This window comes from Chelonoidis abingdonii, chromosome 4, assembly GCF_003597395.2.
Source record: "Chelonoidis abingdonii isolate Lonesome George chromosome 4, CheloAbing_2.0, whole genome shotgun sequence".
Classification (NCBI taxonomy): domain Eukaryota; kingdom Metazoa; phylum Chordata; order Testudines; family Testudinidae; genus Chelonoidis; species Chelonoidis abingdonii.
This window is the reverse complement of record NC_133772.1, coordinates 92,808,893-92,833,734: the sequence shown is the minus strand read 5'-3', so window position 1 is coordinate 92,833,734 and position 24,842 is coordinate 92,808,893. Positions and strand designations below refer to the sequence as shown.

The window sequence follows — 24,842 nt, the reverse complement described above, 5'->3', positions numbered from 1 at the left end:
GCCACTGGGAATCGTCCCAAACCTGCAAAACTATGCGGTCCCACCAGTCTGTGCTTGTTTCCCCGGCCCAAAATCGGCATTCAATGGCTACAACCTGCCCCATTACCAGCAGGATCTCCAAAGCGCAGGGGCCCGCGGTTTGAGAGAATTCTGTGTCCATGTCCTCATCACTTTCGTCGCTGCGCTGCCGTTGTAGCCGCCTCCTTACCTGGCTTTGCAGGTCCTGGTTCAGCACAGACTGCATGAGAATGCGCGAGGTGTTTACAACGTCCACGATTGCGGTCTTGATCTGAGTAGGGTCCATGCTTGCTGTGCTATGGCATTTGCACAGTTCACCCAGGAAAAGAGGCGTGAAATGGTTGTCTGCTGCTTTCACGGAGGGAGGGGTGAGGCTATACCCAGAACCACCCGTGACAATGTTTTTTGCCCCATCAGGCACTGGGATCTCAACCCAGAATTCCAAGGGGTGGAGGAGATTGCAGGAACTATGGGATAGCTACAGAATAGCTACCCACAGTGCAACACTCTGGAAATCGACGGTAGCATTGGTACATGGACGCACACCGCCAAATTAGTGTGCTTAGTGTGGCCGCGTGCATTTGACTTTATACAATCTGTTTTACAAAACTGGTTTATATAAAATCAGAAAAATCCTGTAGTGTAGACATACCCTGAGGAGTCACTTGGGGACACTGGGCTGATATTTTTTCCCATCCAGTATCTAAGAGTGCTGTACTCTTGGTCCAGGGAGGGCATGACCCACCAAGCTTTGGAGCAGAATGGTGATGCCCACAGGGTAGAACTACTCAGCCACAGTGGTGTTTCAGTTGCCATAAGAAACTGTTTTAAATAAAAAATAATCAAATAAGCTTCAGACACCCTGCTACCTACCTCTCTCTCTCACGTTGAGTGTGTGTGTGTATACACATATGCATACACACAATGACCCAGTCAGAGCTTATATACCTGCCCTATGCAGAGAAACTATAATTATATCAGGGAAGCTGATGAAATAACAAATCACATGAGCAAATTTGCTTTAGGATCTGAAATACTGTGTGATAACAAAGAACAATTCCTGCTACCATTTACTTCCTTCTTTCTTCTGTCCAGCTGATCATTTTCTATGCCTGTTTCTCTGATGTCTCCCAATCACTCCTTCCAACTCTGATTTCCTTTCCTTCTTCACTAATTCCTTCTTCCTCTCATCTGAGCCTAACCCTTCTCTCTCCTTGCTCCTCCTTTCCAGCTGATCCCTCTCATTACTCTGAATCTGCCATCTGTGGTTTTTCTTCTGCTCAACAGCAGATGTGACAGCTTTTGGAACTATATTATCTATGAAAAGCTATATCTGGTGTTAAAAAATCTGACATGGTTTCCCAGGCAGCAGAAATGGACCATTGAGAGAATTTAAATCTTCAGCTGCTTTTGTCTCAGGGTAGTGACTTTTATTACTTATGTTTATGACATTTCTTACAGTACGGCTATCAGTCATGAATGAAAAGACCGGGGTCTAGTAGGTTACCATGGTGTCGGTGTCGCAAGATATGTATGACAGATTAAGGGGATGTTGTCTAATAGTTTAAGGCTTAAGTGTAAATTTTTTGTTTATTTACAAAAGCTAAGTCTTATATGATAAAAATATTCTTATTAATTTGTTTTTGGATAACAAAGGGCATGTTTTAGTTTTTCTTATTTTAACTTTCTCCTGTTGGAAACTCAAATATTATAGCCAATACAGGAGAACCACAAGTATAATTGACCATTCTCATTTCACTGTCCAAGCTGAGTGAAATGTAAAACCTAAAAGATGATTAAAGCTGATGGGATTTTAAATACCTATTTTTAGTATATGATTTTTTATCCTGACAGTGTCCCTTTAAACTACAACCACCTATCCAATATCAGACTGTATTTATAATCAAAGCAATTAACGTAAAGCAAATGTCATTGGAAACCCTGAGGTACATGTAGGTGTACAGAGTTGGATGCATTTTATCATTAGAATACTCATACTACTAGTCAAAAAGACACAAAGGCCAAATTTTCAGCCAGCTGCTGTAAATGTGACCATGAACTTAATGGATACATATTTCTGCATATGTGAACCATACTTTTGTGTATACGGATGGGGTAAGTGCTTTCTAAATGGTGATTTGAAAGCACAATTATCTAATGTGAATGCACCTATGTTTTGTATATGTGCATGCAAAGTTATATGCTGGGGTAGATCTACTTTTGAAGACTGGTTGAAAATTTGGCCCCGAATGGAAAATCGAACATTTTAATTCAGTAATTTGCATATAAATCCAATCATACTGAATCATAAAGGAATACGACTAGTTATTATTTATGGATTTATTTTTACAGCACCCCAAAGTGTGCTAGGGGCTTTACAAAACAAATAGAAAGTCATCGTCCCTGCCCTATCGATCTTACAGTATAATTAGGGCCCTACCAAATTCATGGCCCATTTTGGTCAATTTCACAGTCATAGGATTTTAAAAATCATAAAATTCATGATTTCAGCTATTTAAATCTGAAATTTTAGTGTTGTAATTGTAGGGGGCCTGACCCAAAAAGGAGTTGTGGAGGTATTGCAAGGTTATTGTAGAGGGAAAGGGGGGTTGCAGTACTGCTACCCTTACTTCTGCACTGCTGCGAAGACTTCGCAGCAGTGCAGGCTGCTGGAGAGTGGCGGCAGCTGCTGGCCGGGAGCCCAGCTCTGAAGGCAGAACCACTGCCAGCAGCAGCACAGAAGTAAGGATGGCATGGTATGATATTGCCACCCTTACTTCTGTGCTGCTGCTGGCAGGGCGCTGCCTTCAGAGCTGGGTGCCTGGCAAACAGCTGCCACTCTTCGGCCGCGCAGCTCTGAAGGCAGTGTAAAAGTAAGGGTGGCAATATTGAAACCCCCCTAAAATAACCTTGTGACCCTCCTGCAATTTCTTTTGGGTCAGGACCCTCAATTTGAGAAACACTGGTTTCCCCTGTGAAATCTGCATAGTATAGGGTAAAAGCACACAACAGACCAGATTTCACAGTCCATGACACGCTTTTCATGGCTGTGAATTTGGCAGGGCCCTAAGTATAATTATGAATGGGATGCAATGAGGGAGGTTACAAAGAGTAGGGAGGGGGTGGATGAGGAAGAATAAGGGTTAAAACAATAAGATCACTTGGTTACTCAGTTTAGGAATGTTTCCATCCTCATGGCTCAATGAAGAGGTTTTAATTAATAATTATTGACACACTTCTTGCCCCACAGAGAGTTGAGATTTACAGCACTTTATCCAGTGCTTCCCACTTCCTGGTTTTTGTCAGATGCTGTGGAGCCTCTCTTTGGCCTGCTAAACCCAGAGCTGTGAGTTCAATCCTTGAGGGGGCCACTTAGGGATCTGGGGCAAAAACCAGCACTTGGTCCTGCTAGTGAAGGCAGGGGGCTGGACTCGATGACCCTTCAGGGTCCCTTCCAGTTCTAAGAGATGGGTATATCTCCATTATTAGACAAACCCAAGAAAGAAACCTACAGGACTCCACTGGCCATCACATACAGCCCCCAGCTAAAACCCCTGCAACGCATCATCAGGGATCTACAACCCATCCTGGACAACGATCCCACATTTTCACGGGTCTTGGGTGGCAGGCCAATCCTTTCCCACAGACAGCCTGCCAACCTGAAAAGTATTCTCACCAGCAACTGCACTCCGTACCATAGTAACTCTAGCTCAGGAACCAATCCATGCAACAAACCTCGATGCCAACTCTGCCCACATATCTACACCAGCGACACCATCACAGGACCTAACCAGATCAGCCATACCATCACTGGTTCATTCACCTGCACGTCCACCAATGTAATATACGCCATCATATGCCAGCAATGCCCCTCTGCTATGTACATCGGCCAAACTGGACAGTCACTACGGAAAAGGATAAATGGACACAAATCAGATATCAGGAATGGCAATATACAAAAACCTGTAGGAGAGCACTTCAACCTCCCTGGCCACACTATAGCAGACCTTAAGGTGGCCATCCTGCAGCAAAAAAACTTCAGGACCAGACTTCAAAGAGAAACTGCTGAGCTTCAGTTCATCTGCAAATTTGACACCATCAGCTCTGGACTAAACAAAGACTGTGAATGGCTTGCCAATTACAGAACCAGTTTCTCCTCCCTTGGTTTTCACACCTCTACTGCTAGAACAGGGCCTCATCCTCCCTGATTGAACTAACCTCGTTATCTCTGGCTTGCTTGCTAGCATATATATACCTGCCCCTGGAAATTTCCACTACCTGCGTCTGATGAAGTGGGTATTCACCCACGAAAGCTCACGCTCCAAAACATCTGTTAGTCTATAAGGTGGACTATAAAAGCAGGATTCTCTGCTGCTTTTAAGTAAAAGATGGTAACTGTCCCATTCTATGTATTTCCTATAATGTATTATCAACAAACAGTAATATACAGTATTAAAGTTTAAACTGAACAAGAGAGAGAGGGGGAGAAAATTCTACATATGCAACATAATCAACTTCTGGGAATAACTTTAATTTGCAGGATTCCTGCCCTTTAGAGTGCTTGATTTTTCCATCTTAACATAGTATTAGCACTATTTTTTCCTTTTAATTTAGAAAAGTGAAGAAATAATAAAATAACTAGATCTGGAGTTCTTTGGCTTAGGAAACTGTAAATGTCTGTCAGGTTCTAGAACCCTGCATAAGAATGCAGTGTTCCTTTGCTGAGTCACCCTAACCTCAGGTGTTAATACCTTGAATAAAGGAACAGAGTAATTACTTCTGATTCATGCTTGTTAGCTCTAAATGGGATACAAGAGCGATTGGAGTGTCTTTCTGAGGGAAGAGGGCAGAGGAAGTCCTGCACGGAAACCCTAGGAACAGTGAAGCTTGGGGAGAAAGTGTAGGCTCAAGCTTTTGTGTTTTGGTGAGTAACCCTCAGGAACTTTGTTGAGGAACCTGGCAGGAACTTCACCCATTTATTATTTGTTCATGACAGAGTCTACTGTGTGCTAGGCATTTTCTAGATGTCCAGAAAGTGATGTCCCTGCCCCCCAAAAACTCACAATGTAAGGACAGATAGCCAAGTAGAGAGAAGTTACAGGAAAGGGGACAAAAAGCAGGGATTTTCTAGAGTGGGGATTATACATTGCTTAAACTAGGGCTGCTCAGTTTATGCTACAGAGCTTTAGCACTGAGCCTGTGCTGAAGCATTTTACCTAGACTGAGCTATCTAAAATGCTAGGCTCCTGATGAAGGCTCCCTGGCCATTTCTCTCATCATGACCTTTCACAAACTGCTATTTCTAATAGTATCATTCTAACCGTGGCATTCTTGACAGTTTGCAGCTTTCTTGAACCGGAGATACTTGATTTATGGAATTTACAGCTCAAGCAGCTTTAGGCGGACAATAAGGTGTCCCTGCTAAACGTGCCCTTAAAACCACAAACAGAAAACATTCTAGGTCAGATACATGAAATTGCTGACTTTAAGCATTTATAAATTTGGAACCAAATTTCCACTAATTTTTTCCAGGCTTGATAAAATCTCTTCAGCAAGTTTAACTCTGGTAGCTATTTGTATTGAGGTGGTCATGAGCTGCAAGTTTGGGACTCAGCTTTTTGAACACCTCAAAGTTCAAATGTATTGGATTTGTGGCTTTAGTCTCAGCCTATTATAAAAGTAGGGGCCATTCACAAAAATCAAATCCAGCTTTGGATTTAATACCCAACCTCCCCACATCTAAAATAGCCCTTTCAAAAATACTAATAAAACTGAGCCTTTGATTCAGGCCTATATCAACTTTTAAAGTTAGCTGCAGATAAAAATTTGGCTCAACCTACATTGCTTAAATTTTCCAAAAAAATTCTCTTTGGCTTTCTCTGCTCTAGGAAGAGTAGGACCCATAACTATCTGCCTATTCAGCTCCTCTGGTGATGACAGTGATGGTAGCTATAGATAGGGCTCAGGCTCTTTCTCTCTGTTATCTAAGCTTATTCTGAGTAGATTTAAATGAGAAGTCATAAAAACAGCTATCTATAGTCTCCCTCATTACTCCCAACAGGGTAGCTACATCAGTGGTGATTTATGGATCCTAGTGTAAGCTCAGCTATTTAGGCTAAGACCAAGATTGGAAAAACTCAGACTAAAAGGAATTTGTATGAGCAATGGAAAAAGAGGGGTTAGACTGGAAATTAGAATGCAGTTATAACTGTAGGCACGTTTGCCAACCCTCCAGGATTGTCCTGGAGCTTCTGGGAATTAAAGATTATATCATGTGATGAAACCTCCAGGAATATGTCCAACCACAATTAGCAACCCTAATTAAAGCAGTACAGTAACTACTGTGAAGACCAGATAAATGACTAGATCTAATGCATTTGATCTCTCTGATTCAGGCATCATGTTTCGCAAAAAGAAGAAGAAACGACCTGAGATCTCTGCTCCACAGAACTTCCAGCATCGGGTCCACACCTCATTTGATCCAAAGGAGGGTAAATTCATTGGCCTGCCCCCTCAATGGCAGAATATTCTAGACACCCTAAAACGGCCAAAGCCAGTTGTAGACCCTTCAAGAATCACCAGGATGCAGCTTCAACCTATGAAGGTGAGAGAGGAAAGTTAATCCTTCCCCTTCTGTCAAATGCAGTGCAACCCAAATGAAGCAACACCTATTATGTTCTTCAGAATAAAAATGTCCTCTTATGTTACAGGATGATCTGTAAGGAGTCCAGGGGAGGTTAAGGTATCAGTTTTGACCAAGTTTTATCTTCTGTGACAGCAGAGTAAAACCTCTCTGGCTCCACAGGAAAGGTGACAAAATAGAAGTTTGCCCAGGGTGCCATTTTCTTTAAGGCCACTCCTGGGAATGAGACATCAGAGGGCTTGATTGTTCAGCAGCTGAAGAGTTACATTGCACTGCAGATCAATCAGAACATTGAGATTGGCAAAAAAAACAACGTAATTTATAATTTAACAGTCAGACTCACAGGCAGGGGTGGTGATGGGGGAGGCTTGCGGGGGCTATAGCCACCCCAAAATTTGCCCTAGCCCCCCCCCCCCCAGTACAAAGGGCAAACGTTATGGAGATGTAAGGGTGGCATGGTATAGCATTGCCACCCTTACTTCTGCAGTTCTGCACTGCTGGTGGTGGTGGCACTGCCTTCAGAACTGGGCGCCCAGCCAGCAGCCACAGCTCTCTGGCCACCCAGCTCTGAAAGCAGCACCTGCCGCCAGCGGCAGTACAGAAGTAAGGGTGGCAATGGGGCACTAAGTCTGCTGTGAACAGTGACATTGACAAAGTTTCTTTGCACCTTCTTCCAGTATTAATCAGTAACTATTTAAAAAATCTTTTCTGCCTATAAGAATAATTTGATAAATGTGTTTTAGTCTTAATTTAAAAGCAGTGAGGAAAAAGTAAATTCATTTTAAGCAATAGGGTTATAAATTTAGCATTTAAAATAGTGTTAAATATAAAAAAATTTGGTTTTTAATTATAAGTGGGGTCACACTCGGGCTTGCTCTGTGAAAAGTCTTGCCAATACAAAAAGTTTGAGAACCACTGAACCAGTCATTCAACTAGCCCTTAGTAAGAGATGGACCTTGGAGAGCTCCCAGCATATCCATAGGGAATATGATCCTAGGTTTGGCCTAACAAATTAGTGAACCACCTATGAATCTGAAAAGGATGAACGAGCAAGCCCCATATCTTACTGCCCCATCTGCAAGCATGAGAGATGAGTTTGTTCTGTCCTCCCTGTGCTTCAGTCAGGAGGAGGAGGTGAGGTTACATTGACCACAGCTTAAGCTAGTGGATCATTTAGAAACCATTATCCAAGTTTGCATTGCTGAGGTAAACTATAAACACTGACTGCTGAGGTTTAGGAGTGAACTAGAATAGTAATTTAGGCTTACTCACCCTACTGAATAGGCTCCTGGGCTGGGTTTCTGACCCTTTTTGGCTTTTTCCTTTTCATCACTTTTGTGTAAATGTGGTGGAACCAGTTTGCAGTCAATGTCCCAATCAAAGTGGTGATTGACAGAGCAGTTCAAACTGAAGGCAGAACAAGAGATGCATGTATACACATGAGAAGATGTATTACCACAGCAGGAGTAGAGAGATGATTTTGCCTGTGTCTAAGATATTGGACACACAATTAAATGAGTTTGAGTGGCCTCAACTCACCTGTATTTGATAGGATCTTTCTTCCCTGCATTTCCTTCCTTAACTCACAGTGAGCCTGATTCTCAGCTGGTGCAAGTCAGTGTTGCTCCACTGGAGTGGTGTCAGTTTACATCAGATGAAGATCTGGCCCAGGGTAATTAATTCAGCATGGTTGGAAGAACTCCAGAGTTGAGACAGCAAACAGGAGATTACTTCTCCCTCCATAGGAAGATTTCCTCATACAGATTGAGATTCACACAAGGGGTAGGAGTGATATTATACTATGCAGGGCCGGCTCCAGGCCCCAGCATGCCAAGCGCGTGCTTGGGGCGGCATGCTGCGGGGGGGCGCTCTGCTGGTTGCCGGGAGGGCGGCAAGGCGCTCCGGTGGACGTCCTACAGGTGTCCCTGCGGAGGGTCCGCTCGTCCACTGGAGCCACGGGACCAGCGGACCCTCCGCAGCCACGTCTGCGGGAGATCCACCGGAGCCGCGGGACCGGCGAGCGGCAGAGTGCCCCCCATGGCGTGCCGCCGTGCTTGGGGCAGCGAAATGGCTAGAGCCGGCCCTGATACTATGTCGTCTTCTGGAGAATAGATGATTTGAGTTCTTAGCACTTAAACTTTTCATTTCCAAAATAAACAAGATGGCTAGGCTGCTGTATAGCATATTGAGTGTATAGGGCGTGCCACTCATACAGTACTGGTGGTTGTTTGGATGGATGCCTTATCCTTCATCATTTGCCTACAAGGCAGTTATGAACTGCTGCAATCCTTTTGTTTCCAGTAGTGTGTTCACCATTTATAATTGCAGTGGCTTGGCAGAACAGAGGAGGGACCCAGAAATGGAAGAGTATAGGTTTTACAGGCCAGGATTAAGAAGCATTAGGAAAAACTGTGAGGAACCAAAATTAAAAGCAGATGAAGAAAGGCAGGATTTAAATGTGCATTCACAGGTGCCAGCTTCCAATTTTTCCCGGAAGTGCTTAACCTCTGCTCAGCCCCAGGCTCCACGCCACCTCTTCCCGCCCCAACCCTGCCCTGCCTCTTCCTTGCCCCCTCCCCCGAGTGCGCCCCATCCCCACTCCTTCACCTTCCTTCCAGTGCCTCCTGCACTCTGCAGAACAGCTGTTCCTCAGTGGGCAGGAGGTGCTGGAAGGGAGGGGGAGGAGTTAATTTGTGGGACTGCCAGTGGGCAGGAGGCGCTGCTGGAGCTGGGGGGCAGCTTGGCTGCTGGTGGGTGCTAAGCTATGTATGCATTGACAGAGCTGTAGGAAAAGAGGAGGACCTTGTACTGGAACAGGAAGTAGGTAGAGATTAAGATGCACTGAGATTTGTGGAGACTCAGTTTTGGAAGTAGTACCTCAATAAATAAAGAGGAAACTTGTCTAGTGCACTCAAAATCAAAGTTCTTAACACCCAACTCTCAGGACTCATTGCTAGTTCAATGCAAATTTTTTCCAATAAGGATATCTTAAAAGTGCATGTGTGTGTTCATAGCTTCTTTGGCTGACGGTCAAAAGTGAGGTGTGGTTACAGAATGAAGTGGAGCCCAGAATACCAGCAGGAATAAAAAAAAGTCAGGACTGAAGTAGATGCCCACTCCTGGAACTAGTAGGAGTGTTGCAGGTCAGGATTGAGGTGCATTAGAAAAGCAGTGTGAGGAACACAATGCCTCCCTGCTCTGTTACGTTAGCTAGTCCCACTCTTTATCACAGCAGTATACAGTTCATCAAACTTTAAAAAAATAAAAACAATGAAGAAGCCAAACATTCCCCCCTACTTGGAACTTCAATGAGTAGCCAGACACAAAGCTCAACCCCTGCCCCTGACGTTCTCAGCCTCAGGGGTTAAAGCTCTAACTTTGCCTTTTGTTTCTGTGTGTTTGACAGACTGTAGTGAGGGGCAGCAGCATCGAAGTGGAGGGATATATCTCTGGGATACTGAATGATATTCAGAAGCTTTCTGTGATCAGTTCCAACACTCTAAGGGGAAAGAGCCCGACCAGCAGGAGAAGAGCCCAGTCACTTGGACTTTTGGGAGAGGACAGGCTCCCAGACATGTATCTTCAGAGCCCTGAGGTTGACTGGGAAGACAAATATGGAAACTACCTCAACTGCAATGGTGGAAGCAAAGCAGCCCGAAGGCAGACTATGTGGCCAGATTATAAACCCAGGATGGATGGGCAATCTCATCCCAATGGTATTGTAATGAAAGCAAAGTCCCTTGGGCCTTCAGAATTCCAAGGTGAGGATGGGCGCTGCATCCAGCTCACTTCAGTTTCGCAGCACCAACAGCACACCTGTGTTCTGGTTGGGAAGAGTGATAAAACTGAAAGAAGAAGCTCAGAATGTTGGCCCCAGCCTTGCCTGGTGGCACAAGTGAATCCCAGGCCTTCTTGGGAGGGCAGCCCTTGTCCCAAATCGAGGGAAAACAGCTTGAAACGGAGGCTGTTACGAAGTGTGTTTCCCTCATCCGGTGACTCAAATAAGTCAGGCCCCACCCTGCAGATTAAGGTACATGTACTTACTGCTTAAACCTAAATACACTGATTTTTTTTTTTTTATAGTGCTGCAGTTTACTTTCACAACAACATACTTCCAGCTAGGTTAATGACAGAGTCAAAGAAGTGCTGGTCAAAAATACAGACCCAAAGTGGAAGGGCAGTTTAGTCCATGCAGAGACAAATGATAATGTTCCTCAGAAAATAGGCTGCTGAGCATAGCTCAAAACGACAGTCAGGTATACCAGGTATAAAGTGCATTTGCCTGGTATAGCTTAGTTTGATGGGCCATAATTTATACCGGCAAAAGCACTCTTCTAGGAGCTATATCTACAAGGAGGACTTGCTAGGATAGCTATGTTGGTATATCTATACTTGCAAACCCTTTCTCAGGGCTTGTCTAATTGAACAGTTAGTGTGCAGGGAGCTGGGGTGTAAATCAACCTTGCACTAGCGTGCCCACCTCTGTCTGAGTTGACCCTGCTACCACACACTGGAAGTTCCCTAGTGTGCTTTAATTTACTCCATTTTAAAATGGGATAGATCAAAGCACATTAGGAAACTTTTAGCGCATGGCAGTAGGGGCCACTTGGACACTTAGTGCACAGCAGACTAGTGCAAGATAGATTTATACCCCAGCTTTCCACACACTGTTGATACAGACAAGCCCTAAACGTATAGTAGGCTTACAGATGCAAACTGACCTTTTCCGGCAAGAGTATTGGGCAGGGCTCAATAGCCCTAGGGCTCACATCAGGTTTATATCTTATGCTCCTGAAGTTCGTGCTTCAGAGTGTCAGCCAGCCACCACCAAGGGTCAGGAAGGGATTCCCCCCGCAGTGTATTCTGGGAGGTTTTCTTTATCTCCTTCCTCTGAAGAATCAGTGGTGGCCATGGTTGGAGATGGGACACTGGATGTGGTGGGCCAGGGTTCTGAGGTGGCACCAAACATTCTCTCTCGCAGGTGTTTGTCTGGCTGATGTCACTTGCTCAGAATCTAACTGGTGGCTATATGTGGGGTCTGGAAGAAATTTTTCCCGCATGTCAAATTGGCAACGACCTTGGCATTTTTTCACCTTCCTCTGGAGGGTGGGGTCACTTACTGGGATTATGTGGTATGTCATTTAATCATCTCCCTGCCATTGTAGGGGCCTCAAGCACTGGTGCACCTTGGTCCCTCCAGTTCTCTGCCTGTGGCACATAATAGTCTAGTCTCCTGTGGGTCTCACTTGCTTTGGTCTGATTTCCATTGCTGGGTTTAGTGGCGGCCTTTGATATACAGGAGGTCAGACTGGAAGATGTAGTGGTCTCTTCTGACTTTAAACTCTGACTCTAATCTATTTAAACCCTACTGTTGGTGGGGATGAGATGATTCACAACTATTCCATTCCCTGGAAGCCTCTTTGTTTTAAGAGTATGACTAGAATAAAAAGCAACTGGTGCAATGGCTCATGGCACTGATAATGGCTATAGAGTAGAAAACCTCTAGATCACTGTTTTCAATTCAGCTGAGGTCATTTCAAAAGTCATTACCATCTAATAACTGTTTGGTGCCTTCTGTAAGATGGGTTGGTTCCCTGCAGGTCAGTTCCTAGTTATTGCTATGTCCCTTTATTCTAAGGAAGGTGACAAAGACAGGTGGGGACTGGGATCTCTGACCCAGCAGAACTGATTTGCTATAAGATGCCGGAGGGTGGTGCCCTTAATCAAATGAGAACAATCACAGGAATGTTTTTCCATTTCCTTAAAGAATGGACACTTAATTTTCAAATACAGCTCTGTGTTTCTTGCTTTCTCTGTCCCTCACCCTGTCTCTTTACAGAACTCTCTGTCTCTGGGCCTGTTTCTTTCTCATTTTGTGCACAAGTCTCTCTGCCTGTCTGTGAGTGGCACTGAAAGCAAAACAGATCCTCATCTGGTGTAAGTCAAATTAGTGCCACTGAAGTAAACAGAGCTATGCTGATTTACATCAGCTGAAGATCTGGCCCTAAGCCTCTGTAAGGAATGACCATGTCTGCCCTCCCCTGTAGCAAGAAAAAGGACCTGTCTGAGATACCTTGCTCTATATTCTCACAGAAGTTTAAGTGTGTGTGGAAGTGGGGGAAAAATAACATGTACACAGGGAAATGTGTAACCCTGGACAGATTGACCTGGGAATACAGTTGGATAAAAATGGGGATAGGTATGCCTAGACAAACAGACAGGGAACAATGTGTAAGGATGGAACAGTGTGCGCTTGTCATCCTCCACACAGATGGACAAGGGAACATCCACAGTTACCAACCTAGGAACGTGTGTATACATGGGGTGATAGAGGGCTGGAGCAGGAAATGTCTTTGCATGTGGTTAGACAGACATGTATGAGCCTGTGTGCATGTAAAGGCCTTTTGTGTGCTTTAGGTTATATATTTAAAAAAAAAAAAAAAACCACTCCTTTTTTTGTGCAACAAAACAACAGTTCAGAAATAAATACCTTCCTGTCAGGAGCATGTCTGTGCTGGAATGCAGGAGTAGAGCTGCTATGGGAGCAGGAAGTCATTTCTAACAGGCAGTTACTAATGTATGTATTTGCGTTCTATGTGTGCCAATGACTTTATAGCCATGTTTGCACACACGGGTATCTGTATGTGAGTGCCTGATAATGAGTGTATGGAGATATTACACATCTATAGTTTTTATTGTCAACAGAAATCCTTAATAAAAGATCAGGCTTATATAGTTAAGGTCTAGTTTAGTGTCTCTCTCAGTATCTCAAGAAGATTTCTGAAGTGAAGAATTCTCTCTATAGCAGTAACTATTATCTGCGTTTCCCTCTACGCTTGCACCATCAGCTTCAACTCTCAATCTAAATAATGACAGAAAGGTTTGTTCCCACTGAATATTTGTTTACCTATAACTTATAAATGATTGATTTGCTGCTGATTGACAATGGAAAGTGTTTTGATTTAAGCTCTTTCCGGTGAAGCTGATACTGTGGAGTGTAACTGGAACAGGTTCTCTCATTTTGCAGCTGACCACACTTTATGTTGAATTTCAATTAGTCAACATCGCCTGGGTGAGCGCTGATGCTTAGACATCTTAAATTCTGTAGGATTTATCCTTTCGGGAGCTCTATCCATTTTATTAGTATCCATTTTATTAGTGTGAGTGAGAGTATGTTTATTCTGAAGCTCTATCACTGCAAGCTGTGATTGTATTAGCTCTCGTACCCTAAATAGGGTTGTGCCTATTTAGTACTTGAGTGGGAGGTCTCCAGAGAGAGTCCTGAGTACTGCAGGAAAGAGTGTTGGTAATTCAGATTCCTTTTGAGTCAGACCTGAACCAGTGGCATAGTAAGGTGTCACATGGCTCTGTGCTGCTGGAGGTCTGACCTTTCCAATGAGACACTGCCCATTTACACTATTAAAATCCCATGGCACTTTTCCCAAAACAAAGCATGTTAATTCTGTTGTCTTGGCCAAATTCCAATTTGGGGAATTACATTCTGCCTACTTAAATCTCTCCCTGCACCCGTAACTGAATACTTACATAGCACTTTTCATCTATCAAACTCAAGTGACTGACAAAGTTATGTACGACTCATTATCCCCCATTTTTACAGATGAAAAAAATGAGGCACAGATCATACCATATTTTTCAAAAGTGCCTAGTGATTTTGGGTGCCTCGATATTTGGGTGTCCAATTTAAGACACTTTCTAGGGGCCTGATTTTTTTTTTCAGAATGTGCTTAGCTCCTATCCTCTTAAAGTCAGCCCCTTGAAGGTGTCTCAGGATGGACACCCAAATCCCTAGTTACTTTTGAAATTATCGGCCTCTGTGACTTGTCCCAAATCATCCCGTAGGTCAATGACAGAACAGGGAATAGCATCCAGCTCTCCTGACTCCTAATCTGGTGCACTATTCACTGGACCACACTGGCATAACATACTTCTGATCTCTGCAGCCTTCTGTTTCTTACTAATCTAATCAACACTTTTTTTTTTTTTAATCCACTCTTCTCAGTCCAATGCTTTCTTCAGGCCCCAGCAATGGGGTTCTCCACGCAGCCCTTCAACCAAAGCCCAGTCTCTTCCACCTGATCAGCCAGTACCAGATTTAACCAGGATGATTTCAGAAGCTGGTACCCCCCAGAAGAGCCCAATTGAGAGGGCAACTACATTGCCACAGGGCAGGCCATCACCAGCAGGATCCCCCCGAAACAGACACACTCAGACCAGTTCCAGCAACCTTCACCTGTCCCAAGACTCTTCCGCTAAAGGACAGTTGGCCAATGAAGACCCTGTGGTCGTGACTCATGAGCAGTTCAAGGCCGCACTCCGAATGGTGGTGGACCAGGGTGATCCCCGGACATTGCTGGAGAACTATGTAAAGATTGGTGAAGGATCCACAGGCATTGTCTGCATCGCTCGTGAGAAGCATTCAGGGCGACAGGTGGCAGTAAAGATGATGGACCTGAGAAAGCAGCAGCGACGGGAACTTCTTTTTAATGAGGTGAGGATGGTAACAGGCGAGCAGTGGACTGTGCTTTCTGTAATGAAGCAAGGCCAGCAATAGGCTCATTTTTATTTTTCATGGAGGAAAGATGGTAAGGAGATGAGGATAGTAAAAGGAGGAAAGAGAAGGACCATATTCCTTTTTAATGAAGTGAGTCTGATAATAAGAATGAGAGGGGGCATGAGTGTTTCAGTGAGCCTGCATCACGTGAGACAGAAAGATGAATGGAGCCCACCTAGATCTTTGGGGGAGGTTTTTGCTCTATGGTTATGGGTGGTGATGTTGTGTGGTGAAACACATTTCCTACTTTCTCAGGTGGTGATAATGAGAGACTATCAGCATGTCAATGTGGTGGAGATGTATAAAAGCTACCTGGTGGGAGAGGAACTCTGGGTTCTCATGGAATTTTTGCAGGGAGGAGCCCTCACTGACATTGTCTCTCAAATCAGGTATGAAGTACAAAGAAAAGAATTATGCTGCCCGATAGGCAATAGCATGACTGTAAGACCTGCATCATGAAATTCATTTTTGTTCTGCAAAGATTTTGTAATGATCATGATTGCAATGCCTTGTAACTGTCAAATTTTTATAACTGAAGCCACCAATTCCTTTGCAATAAGTGGTGGTTCCTCTGACCTAGGAAGTGGGAAGCACCTAGGTTCATAAGGCCCAAAGCTTTCTCTGCTGGTGACCCAGTATTTGAAATATTGGACATATAAAAACTCTGTGCTTTAACTAGATTTGAGTGTAATATAATAGAACCTCAGAGTTACAAACTGAGCGGTCAACCACACACCTCATCTGGTACTAGAAGTAAGCAATCAAGCAGCTGAGACAAAAAAACCTCTACGTTAAACATAAACAAATAAAGGAAAAGTTTAAAAAAAGATTTGACGAGGTAAGGAAACTTTTTGTGTGTGTGTGTGTGTGTGTGTGTGTGTGTGTATGTATATGTATGTGTATATATATATATATACGCGCACACACACACACACACATCTATATATACATTAGGGTGACCAGACAGCAAGTGTGAAAAATCAGGACAGAAGGTGGGGGGTAATAGGAACCAGATATCAGAACTGTCTCTATAAAATCGGGACATCTGGTCACCATAATATACATACACTGAGGATGTTGCCTGGGCCACTGCTGTGTTCTGACTGGGCCACAGGTTGAGAACCACTGGCTTAGCATACCAGCTTGGAATCTGAAGTTGGGGACACGGCTCTTGTTTAAATCTAAAATCTGTTTTACAAACATGATCTGTCTGAATTTAATACTTGTGAAAGAATCTGAATTGTCAGCCCTTGAGACAAAAATCTACTTATCAATACAACAGGGCAGCGGCAGTACAAGCTTTCCTACATTACTCTGCTTCAACCCTGAGCTGGAGGAGCCACATAGGGGTGAATTATAAAGTATTTGAGGCTCCAGGCTCATCTGCTTCTTGGCTTTTTGCAAAAAAAAAAAAAAAAAAATTACCCACAATGGTACCACTCATTTCCGATTGCACTCATGTTTTTTGTGATATGGACACTTAATCATTGTGAACTAAAAGTAAACATCTTGAAAAATTACTGATAATAGAAAGGAAAGTTGATTGAAGGGTCACACTGCACTTTTAGGAGATTGTTATTCATTTAACCTGTACAGTCAAACATGAGGCAGCTTTACAATTCTGGGTTTTATTTCAGGCTAAACGAGGAACAAATTGCGACAGTGTGTGAGTCAGTGCTGCAAGCCCTTGCATACTTGCATTCCCAGGGTGTGATTCACAGAGACATTAAGAGCGACTCCATTCTCCTGACCCTCGATGGAAGGGTAGGCTTCCTCTGTTTAACTTCCTCAGTGTCCAACTCACCCAGGTTCTTGCCTTTGACCTTTCCCATCAGCCTCTCCTTCTCTTTCTCATTTTTCCTAGTCCCACCTTCTCTTATCTTCTGCTGCTGTAACCTTATTTAGTCTCCTACCCTTCTTATTGTTTTTCTCTTTTACTTTTCTCTCTTTGTCTTATCCAGTCATCTTGCCTCTGTCCACTTGGTTTTTATCTTTGTCCCTTTGTCAACTCCCTCCTTTGTTAAAGATTCCAGTGATCTTCCTTCTTCCCCCTCTCACACAGGTGAAACTCTCAGATTTTGGCTTCTGCGCTCAGATCAGTAAAGATGTACCAAAAAGGAAGTCCCTGGTAGGAACTCCATACTGGATGGCTCCGGAGGTTATTTCAAGGGCCCCATACACTACTGAGGTAATCTACTGCTTTCCTAATGCAAGAGCTAGCAAATAACAGTCTGAGATATTTACAGGGACTCACTGAGCTAACAATCTGTTTCTCTTCTGAGGAGAAATTTAGGGCCCATATCAACATAAATACAACTATGACAGAAAACTTGGTTACAACAGTTATTCCCTGACATGGTTAAAACATGGTCTAGTCTGCTAATATAAACAGGGTGTAACTAAATTTAAACTGTTACTGAATCTTGCTACAACCCTGCATGCATGCATGACTCTAGCAAGGAGAAGCTTGGGACATGAATTGGAATCACTGAATTAATTTATCCTATTTTCCAGGAGGAGAGATAAGGGAAAGGGAACATTGACAAACATGCACATACATGTTTATGAAACAGCAGGGCAGGTGACAGATACCAGATTGATAAGCCTTTATTTATCCATACAACAGATAAACTGCATATTCATTGCTCGGACATCTCCAAACAACATCATCACTGTGTCTGAGTCCCAGCCTGGGAGGAGCAGCCTCTTGGGGAGGCCAGTCTCCATAGTCCATTCAGTCTTCACAATCTATGCTAAGACAGCATGCAAGGAGTCCAGTTAGTGCTAATCTGGTTTAATATTTCACTTTTTCAATAAGATCAAAGAGCTGTCTGAGATGTTATAGCACTTGTTTTAGAGGTGCAACCTTTTCTTCACCCCCAAAGAGATCATGAGTAGAGAGCAGTCGACTACTGCTATTGACTGTGTTCACAGATGTAAAACTCTGCTGCTGCAGGTGGATATCTGGTCTCTAGGGATCATGGTGATAGAGATGGTGGATGGAGAACCCCCCTATTTCAGTGACTCACCAGTCCAAGCAATGAAGAGAGTCCGTGATCATTCTCCTCCTAAACTGAAAAATTCTCACAAGGTCAGTATGTCTGCAGGCACTTTGGCACCTGATGAATCATTGATTGCCATGTAGGGACTAAGTAGCTGAGGCCCAGATAGACTGTTTATTAATATATCACATCTGGCTATGGAATCTCAATCACACCAGAACGTTGTTTCTTGGAAGGCACTTTCATTCCTGTTCTCTGGAGGCAATAGGCTGGTGGATTTATCTCTTAGTTTCCATGAAACTCAGTAGACTCTACTCAAGGGTCTCTTTCAGCTCTCAATGCCATGGCAAGGTACTGACACCTAGTGGCTAGTGTGTAAACTATCCCTAGTAAAATGTCTTCGGTTATTGTAGCACTGCTTGCCTTATAGGATTAGATCAAATCCTGGTCCTGGCAAAGTCATGAGCAAAAATCTTGCTGAATTCAACAGGGCCAAGTCATCACAGTAGCAAATGCAAGGGTCCTTGCACCTGGTGTTTTGAAATCTTCCATTTTAATGGCGCTCTCAGCTGCAAAGCCACCTCACATTTAAAAGAAAGGAATGATTCTAGGTAAATGATGGCTCATGCAATGAACTGCAGCCACTCAGATAATTAACCTACCTTGATTATTACTTACAGAAAATTAGCACTAATGTTCAGAAATAGTGATTTCCTCTTCAGTCACTAGTTACATTTTTCTTTTTTTCAGTCCAGATGTTGGAAAAACCAACTCATTTTTATAGCTTTGTGAATTATCATGTTCTTCCTGTGTATCTGATCTTCACTACTAAAACTGAATTATTCCACTAAGAGTGCAATGTTAATTTAACAGGATAAAATGAGTAGAAATTGCTGTTATTAGTGTTGCAAAGGCAAAAAACTATTAAAATCTCAGGACCAGATTTTAGCCCCAGAGAATCCTTAGGTGACACAGAGCCAGTTCTGTCCTGCTCCCTCTGTGTATGCACTTCTCCCTCAGAGTGACCCATGGCTGATGAGGTGACCCCTTGGGGGCAATTACCAACCAGCATAATTTATAGCCTTTGAGTTCTCTAAATTGTCTTGGGATGGGGGAGTGAATTGATTTACAGCAGACCTTGGGACCAGAACGTGGACCATAAGAGTACCTATGATCAGCTCTCCCTCCAGCCATGTGACTTCAGCTCAGTTGCAACTGAGGATTGAGTGCTCCATTACTACAATTAACTGTTACTATGATCAACTAGTGCAGTACTGAGTTGACCAGATTAAGCAGAATTCACCTCTTTCAAAATATAGACCGTTTTATAGACTAAGTACTAATGGCCAGATTCTGCCACCTGCATTTAGTTAAGTAATGCCTCACCCCTCAGGTAGCCCCAATTAAGTCAGTGAAATTACTCATGCAATAAAGTACTACTTAATGCAAACAGGGTTGGCAGAATCTGGCTATAAGTGAACTCAAACTGTGTAAATTATCCCTATACGAAAACAAATTTAATTAGTGACATTAAAATAGATGTGTAAGTTGTGATTACTTGTTACCTACTTTTGATGTTGATATAGAGAAATGTCCAGCATGTGACATTAGACATCCAGATCCTGTTGTTAAAGGGAGTTGTACATATCAATGTCCCATTAAAAATGATTAAAACATTGCAATGGTGTTCAGATCTAATGTTTTTAAGTGTGTGCAGATTTACTCATCTTCAAATACCAGCTGTACCAGATTTCCACTCCAGACATTGGAGATTCATTCTGAACTGTTTTTAAATTTGCTGCCTTGTGCCATTTTCCCCAATCCCTCTCTGTGACCAGTAGGAACAAGGATTAATTTACTAAAATCTTAATTTCTGAAGGGACATATATTGTCACTTCAAAAAAAGAGTTCTGATGTTTTTTCTTGCAAACCACACACAGCAGAGCAAAGAACAGAAAGAGAGGCAAAAACTAACATAAATCTGGGGACAAGGAGAGACAATCCCATACTTGCCATTTGCCAACTCCAATAAAAATGATGATCTACAGTACACGAATGTGCAAATAGAGCACCTAGTGTTAACATGAAGTACTGCAGAATATCCATAAGGGAGTCCTTCCCCCTTAAATTTTTGTTTGGGAACACCTGATTTTTCACTTAATCAAGCACAGGAATCTTTTTTTTTTTAAACCTATTATTGTATAATCTTTGACCTGCCTCCATAAGTCGCTTGACCTGATTGGTTCTCTTTCCACAGACTTCTCCAGTTCTGAGAGACTTCCTGGAACGGATGTTGACACGAGATCCCCTAGAAAGAGCAACAGCACAAGAGCTTCTGGATCACCCCTTCTTGCTCCAGACTGGACTTCCAGAGTGCCTAGTCCCCCTTATTCAGCAGTACAGGAAGCGCACCTCCACCTGCTGACTCTGCACATGGGGAAAAGCCAGTATCCCAGCACTGGAAATGCAATTTCTCTGCTGGAAATACTTGTTGTACTTGACCAAGACTCAAGCAGTGTCACTCTGCGAACAGTGCTTAGAACTTGTCAGTATTTTTTTTTGGAAGGATGAATGTGAAAATTCCCCCCAGCCTTTAGCTGCTTCCCTTTTGCTGAAGACAATCAAGTCAGACCCATTATCTCAAGAACAAAACAGAGGCATTACATGGCTTCTGGAATCTCATATTTCTCTTACAAGAATGGCATTTTAAAGATGTTTGAATTTGTATATTGAAGGGTCTGCAAACTCTGGAAAATTTTAACTACTGGCTATCAAATTGGAACTATATTCCCCAAACAGAAATGTGATCTTTGTTTTTTAATATTAGTTGTACACTGGAGTCCTGAGCTGACCCCAGAGAGACTCATTTTGGGGCACCAGCATTTTAAAAAATCCTATCTTTAACAATGCACAAGGATTTCAACACTGAGACTCTCTTACTTTTTTATCTCATTCCACATGTGTGAACATCATTGGGCCTGAAAAAGCTACCTGGAGGGCAGATGGAAACCAACCAAACATACATTACAACTTCCTTCTTTGCATCAAACTGCTTCATTTTTATGGAGAATATATGTAGTTTAACAAGACAAAAAAGTGGTCTGTCTTGAGTCGACTGCATGATCTTAGATGTGTGGAGAGATGATGCTCCTTTGCACAGGCCTTCTCTAAGTGTGTGTCTGTGTCTCTCTCTTCTCTATAGAGAATGTACTGCCTGCTACCAGAATCCTATGGCTGAAGCTTCATAACATGTAACACCACTGCCTTCTCCAACACTGACTCAAATAGGAGGCAAAATGGTGTTCTCAGCAGGAAGGGTTTAAGAAAGCTTGTCCCAGGGTCTAGGTCCCCCTGGGTACATTGGATTCATATCAAGCAATGCTGCCTTGAAACAGCTGCTAGGTAGCACTTTGTAGGATTGTGAATACTGTAACAGGCTCAATAAATTAAGATGTCCTGTCAATTCCACTGGAAGATGTTTGTTTTCTTGGTGGGAATGTTTGGCTTCCACCTCCCATGTTTTGTAACAGTGAAGGGTGAGGAGGGGAGGGAGTGGTCGTGTGTGATTTGTTATTGGCATGTCCTTGCTGATATGTCTGAAGGTTTCTGTTTGTCTAAGGAGCCCCTTCAATGTTTTTTTAAAGTAAATTTAGAATTTTGTATAAGCTCATTTATCAGTGACATAGTCATGGTCATTTTGACTCCTGGGTCAGGTTTTAACATGTACAGTAATGTGTTTAAAGTCATGCAGATATCTGGAACTTAGTCTTATCTGTGAAACTGGGATCCCATTTTGCAGCCAAATCATAAAGATCATAGAAACTTGGATTCTTTTTAGGGCACCCCAACTGCCTAAAAAATTAACCTAATTATTGAATTAGGAGTTTTTTAGCCTCCTCTTTCCCTCTACCACTTTCCCTGTTACAGATCTTGCTATAGACTTTTAGCTGTAATAAATAACTTGAAATCATCTAGCCACCTGGATGAAACTTTGATGCAAAAAATTTCTGTATTTCCAGGTATCCTGTCTTTTTATGCAAAAGAGCAGAGCCTTTTTAAGCAAAAGAGCAGAGCCTTTTTAAACAGGCTTATAATTTGAAACTGTCTATATTTGTGAATTGTTTGCACTTGTGTTTTAAAATAAAGTAGATCTTGAGCTATTCATTAAGCAGTTGCCCTTCTGAGATCTTTTAAAAAGGTGCTTATAGTTTTAGGATGGAAAGAAGCAGGTAAGTGTTTGAGCCACAAGTCTGTTCTAAATACACTCACCTACTTTAGAGAGGATGATTTCATAACTAGGGGGGACCACAGCAAGAAAGCTAGAGCTTGAAAGGAGGGCTTGATGGGACACAGGTTGGAGAGTTCCAATTCCACAGGAGGATTTGAGCTGCAGCCCAATGCTGTCTAAAAAAGGCAGAGGGAAGGGAGGCTGAACTTTTAGTAAGGCTACATGTTGACGGGACATGAAATCAAAGAATCCATTGCACTATTCGAAAAGATTAATTCCAGTTTCCACCCTAAAACAAAACACAACAAAAGTTCTAATATTCAAGGCACCGTGAGCATCTGATTCTTGTTTATCTACACAGTTCTTGCATACATGCATCCCACTCATTGCTCTGTAAAGTAGGTGAGATACTATGAATGAGAGAAGCACAATATAATATCAAAATTTTATAATCAGTGACATCGTACTTGCCCGTTTAAACAACTACTCGCTCTGGCCCCGGCTCTGCCGAGCCGAGGTAACGCGACAGCGGGCGGGGCTCGGCGGTCACCACTGCAGGTGGCTGCGGCCTCGCGAGGGCCGCCCAGGGAGGGTCCTGCCCCACGTCACCGGCGGCCGCCAAGCCCGAGACCCTGGTCACTGCGCCCGGCGTAGCCCGACCTCAGCCCCCCGGCGATGAGCCGCCTCGCTGCGAGTGGGGCCGGACATTTGAGCATGCGCGGTAACATCTGCGGCAACGACCTTCACCGCCCGCTGCTCACTATGGGGCGGGGCAGGGCAGCTAGGAGTGGGGGGCGCCCTGCGCGGCGGTTGCCAGGGTGACGGCGCTGTTTGCACCGCCTCCCACCCCAGTGCTGCTGCCCCTGTGACCCGTCCGGGGAGTGCTGGCTCGGCAGCGCCAGCGTCACCACAGCTCCCCGGCCAAGGCCCTTCTTGGTGGGCGGTCCGCTCTCGCCGGTGCATATTTGAAAGGAGAGTCACAGTCCAGCAGCTGGTTTCCCTTCTGAAAGCCGAGGGCATTTTATAGGTAGCCGAGTTGCAGAAGCAGCCGCCGCGGCGTGGGGGGAGCAGCAAGCTGGCGGGTTAGATTTCATAGAAGTCTACGTGTGCCCCGGAGGCGAACGTGTCCTCCAGCAGCAGAGCCACCAGCTTCTGGGCGGACGCGCCGCAGTCCAGCAGCTGCCCACTCTGCTTCATGCGGAGGAACTGCTGGCGCACGTCCGGGTCTCCGGACTTGGTGCGGGCCAGCTGCTGCATCTCCGTGTCCAGCGGCCCTGGGGCATAGCTGAGCACTCTAACGTCCGGGTTTTCAAGGGCCAGCACCTGGAACATCATGTCCCGTGAGGCCTTCCCAGTGCAGTACAACGTCCAGCTCTTGAAGGGCTTCAGGGCACACAGTGAGGAGATGTTCACAACAGTCTTGCACAAGCCAGGGTGCCCCGGGAAGGCCTTCAGGATGGAGGATGTGAGGCAGAGCGCCGAGGTGACATTGAAAGCAAAGTAGCTGTTGACTTCGGCTGGGCTGGTGAAATCCAGAAAAGATTTGGAGATGTCTCCAAGTGATCCCGCGTTGTTGATGACGAGGAGCCGCTCCAGATCAGCTGCTCCCGGCAGCTTGTCCTGGACTGCTCGGAGCACCAGCTGTAGCCCGTCCTCCGTGCCCAGATCAGCCTGCACGGAATGCACGTTCAAGCTGGGGAAACTGGCCCGCAACTCAGCCTCCAGCTCGGCCAAGCCCCCCTGCGATCGGGCCACCGGGATCAGGATGGAGCCAGTTTCCAGCCTCGGGGCCAGCAGCAGAGCCAGGCTCCGGCCGAAGCCCCGGGATGCCCCGGTGAGGATGCAGGCGGCCTTGCCCAAGGAGAGCTGTCTTTTCCCGGCTCTCTCTCCAGCTGCCATTTGCTCACTCTGGCTGCCTGGCCCGGCCTGCAGCTAGAGAGAGGGCGGGGCTGGCTGAATAGGCCAAAGGGCCGGTTTTAGGCACCATGTGATTCCTCCTGCAGTCAGCTGCCCCTAACGTTCTGAGAATCACACTTTAAAATTCAAGTCCAGGCCTCTTTCGCAGCCGACAGTTGCTGCTCAGAAAGAGCCCGGATTGATCCCGCCCCTGCATCTGCAGAAGCTGATTGGTCCATTCCCCGGCAACCTGGGTTCCCGCCCTGGCAAGGGGGTCCCGCAGGGAGTCACTGACTGACGGCTGGCACTGGGTCCTGGGCTTGCGCCTACCACTGTGACAGCGCCCCTCACCTCCAGTGAGTATCCGTGCCACAGGAACACCATCCAGCACCCCCCAGGTAACCCTCCCAGTATGCACACACCCCGCCAACACCTCCAACCATACCCCCTTCCAGCTCCCTCCTCCCCAGTGTCCTCTTTTGG

At 44.5% G+C, this 24,842-nt stretch overlaps 2 protein-coding genes across 5 annotated transcripts in view; one reads left to right on the top strand and one right to left on the bottom strand.

Moving 5' to 3' along the window:
* Window positions 1-21,703, top strand: part of PAK6 (p21 (RAC1) activated kinase 6) — a 57,935-nt gene extending 36,232 nt beyond the window's left edge. For 2 of the 4 annotated variants that reach the window (XM_032802540.2, XM_075065474.1), the window contains exons 3-10: window positions 4,857-6,622; window positions 10,068-10,691; window positions 14,682-15,170; window positions 15,489-15,622; window positions 16,871-16,997; window positions 17,296-17,421; window positions 18,190-18,324; window positions 20,493-21,703. In XM_032802540.2, the coding sequence (XP_032658431.1) occupies window positions 6,377-6,622; window positions 10,068-10,691; window positions 14,682-15,170; window positions 15,489-15,622; window positions 16,871-16,997; window positions 17,296-17,421; window positions 18,190-18,324; window positions 20,493-20,660 (2,049 nt within the window). In that variant the 5' untranslated portion in view covers window positions 4,857-6,376 and the 3' untranslated portion in view covers window positions 20,661-21,703. The other 2 variants (XM_032802545.2, XM_032802546.2) reach the window with 2 other exon arrangements.
* Window positions 17,825-24,543, bottom strand: SPR (sepiapterin reductase). Its single transcript, XM_032802547.2, has one exon. The coding sequence runs from the start codon at window positions 24,360-24,362 to the stop codon at window positions 23,547-23,549; it is 816 nt and encodes a 271-aa protein (XP_032658438.1). The 5' UTR covers window positions 24,363-24,543; the 3' UTR covers window positions 17,825-23,546.
* Window positions 24,544-24,842: the final 299 nt, after the last annotated feature.

Coding starts and splice junctions, on each gene's coding strand:
- SPR (XM_032802547.2), bottom strand. CDS start 24,362: ATGGCAGCTGGAGAGAGAGCCGGGAAAAGACAGCTCTCCTTGGGCAAG.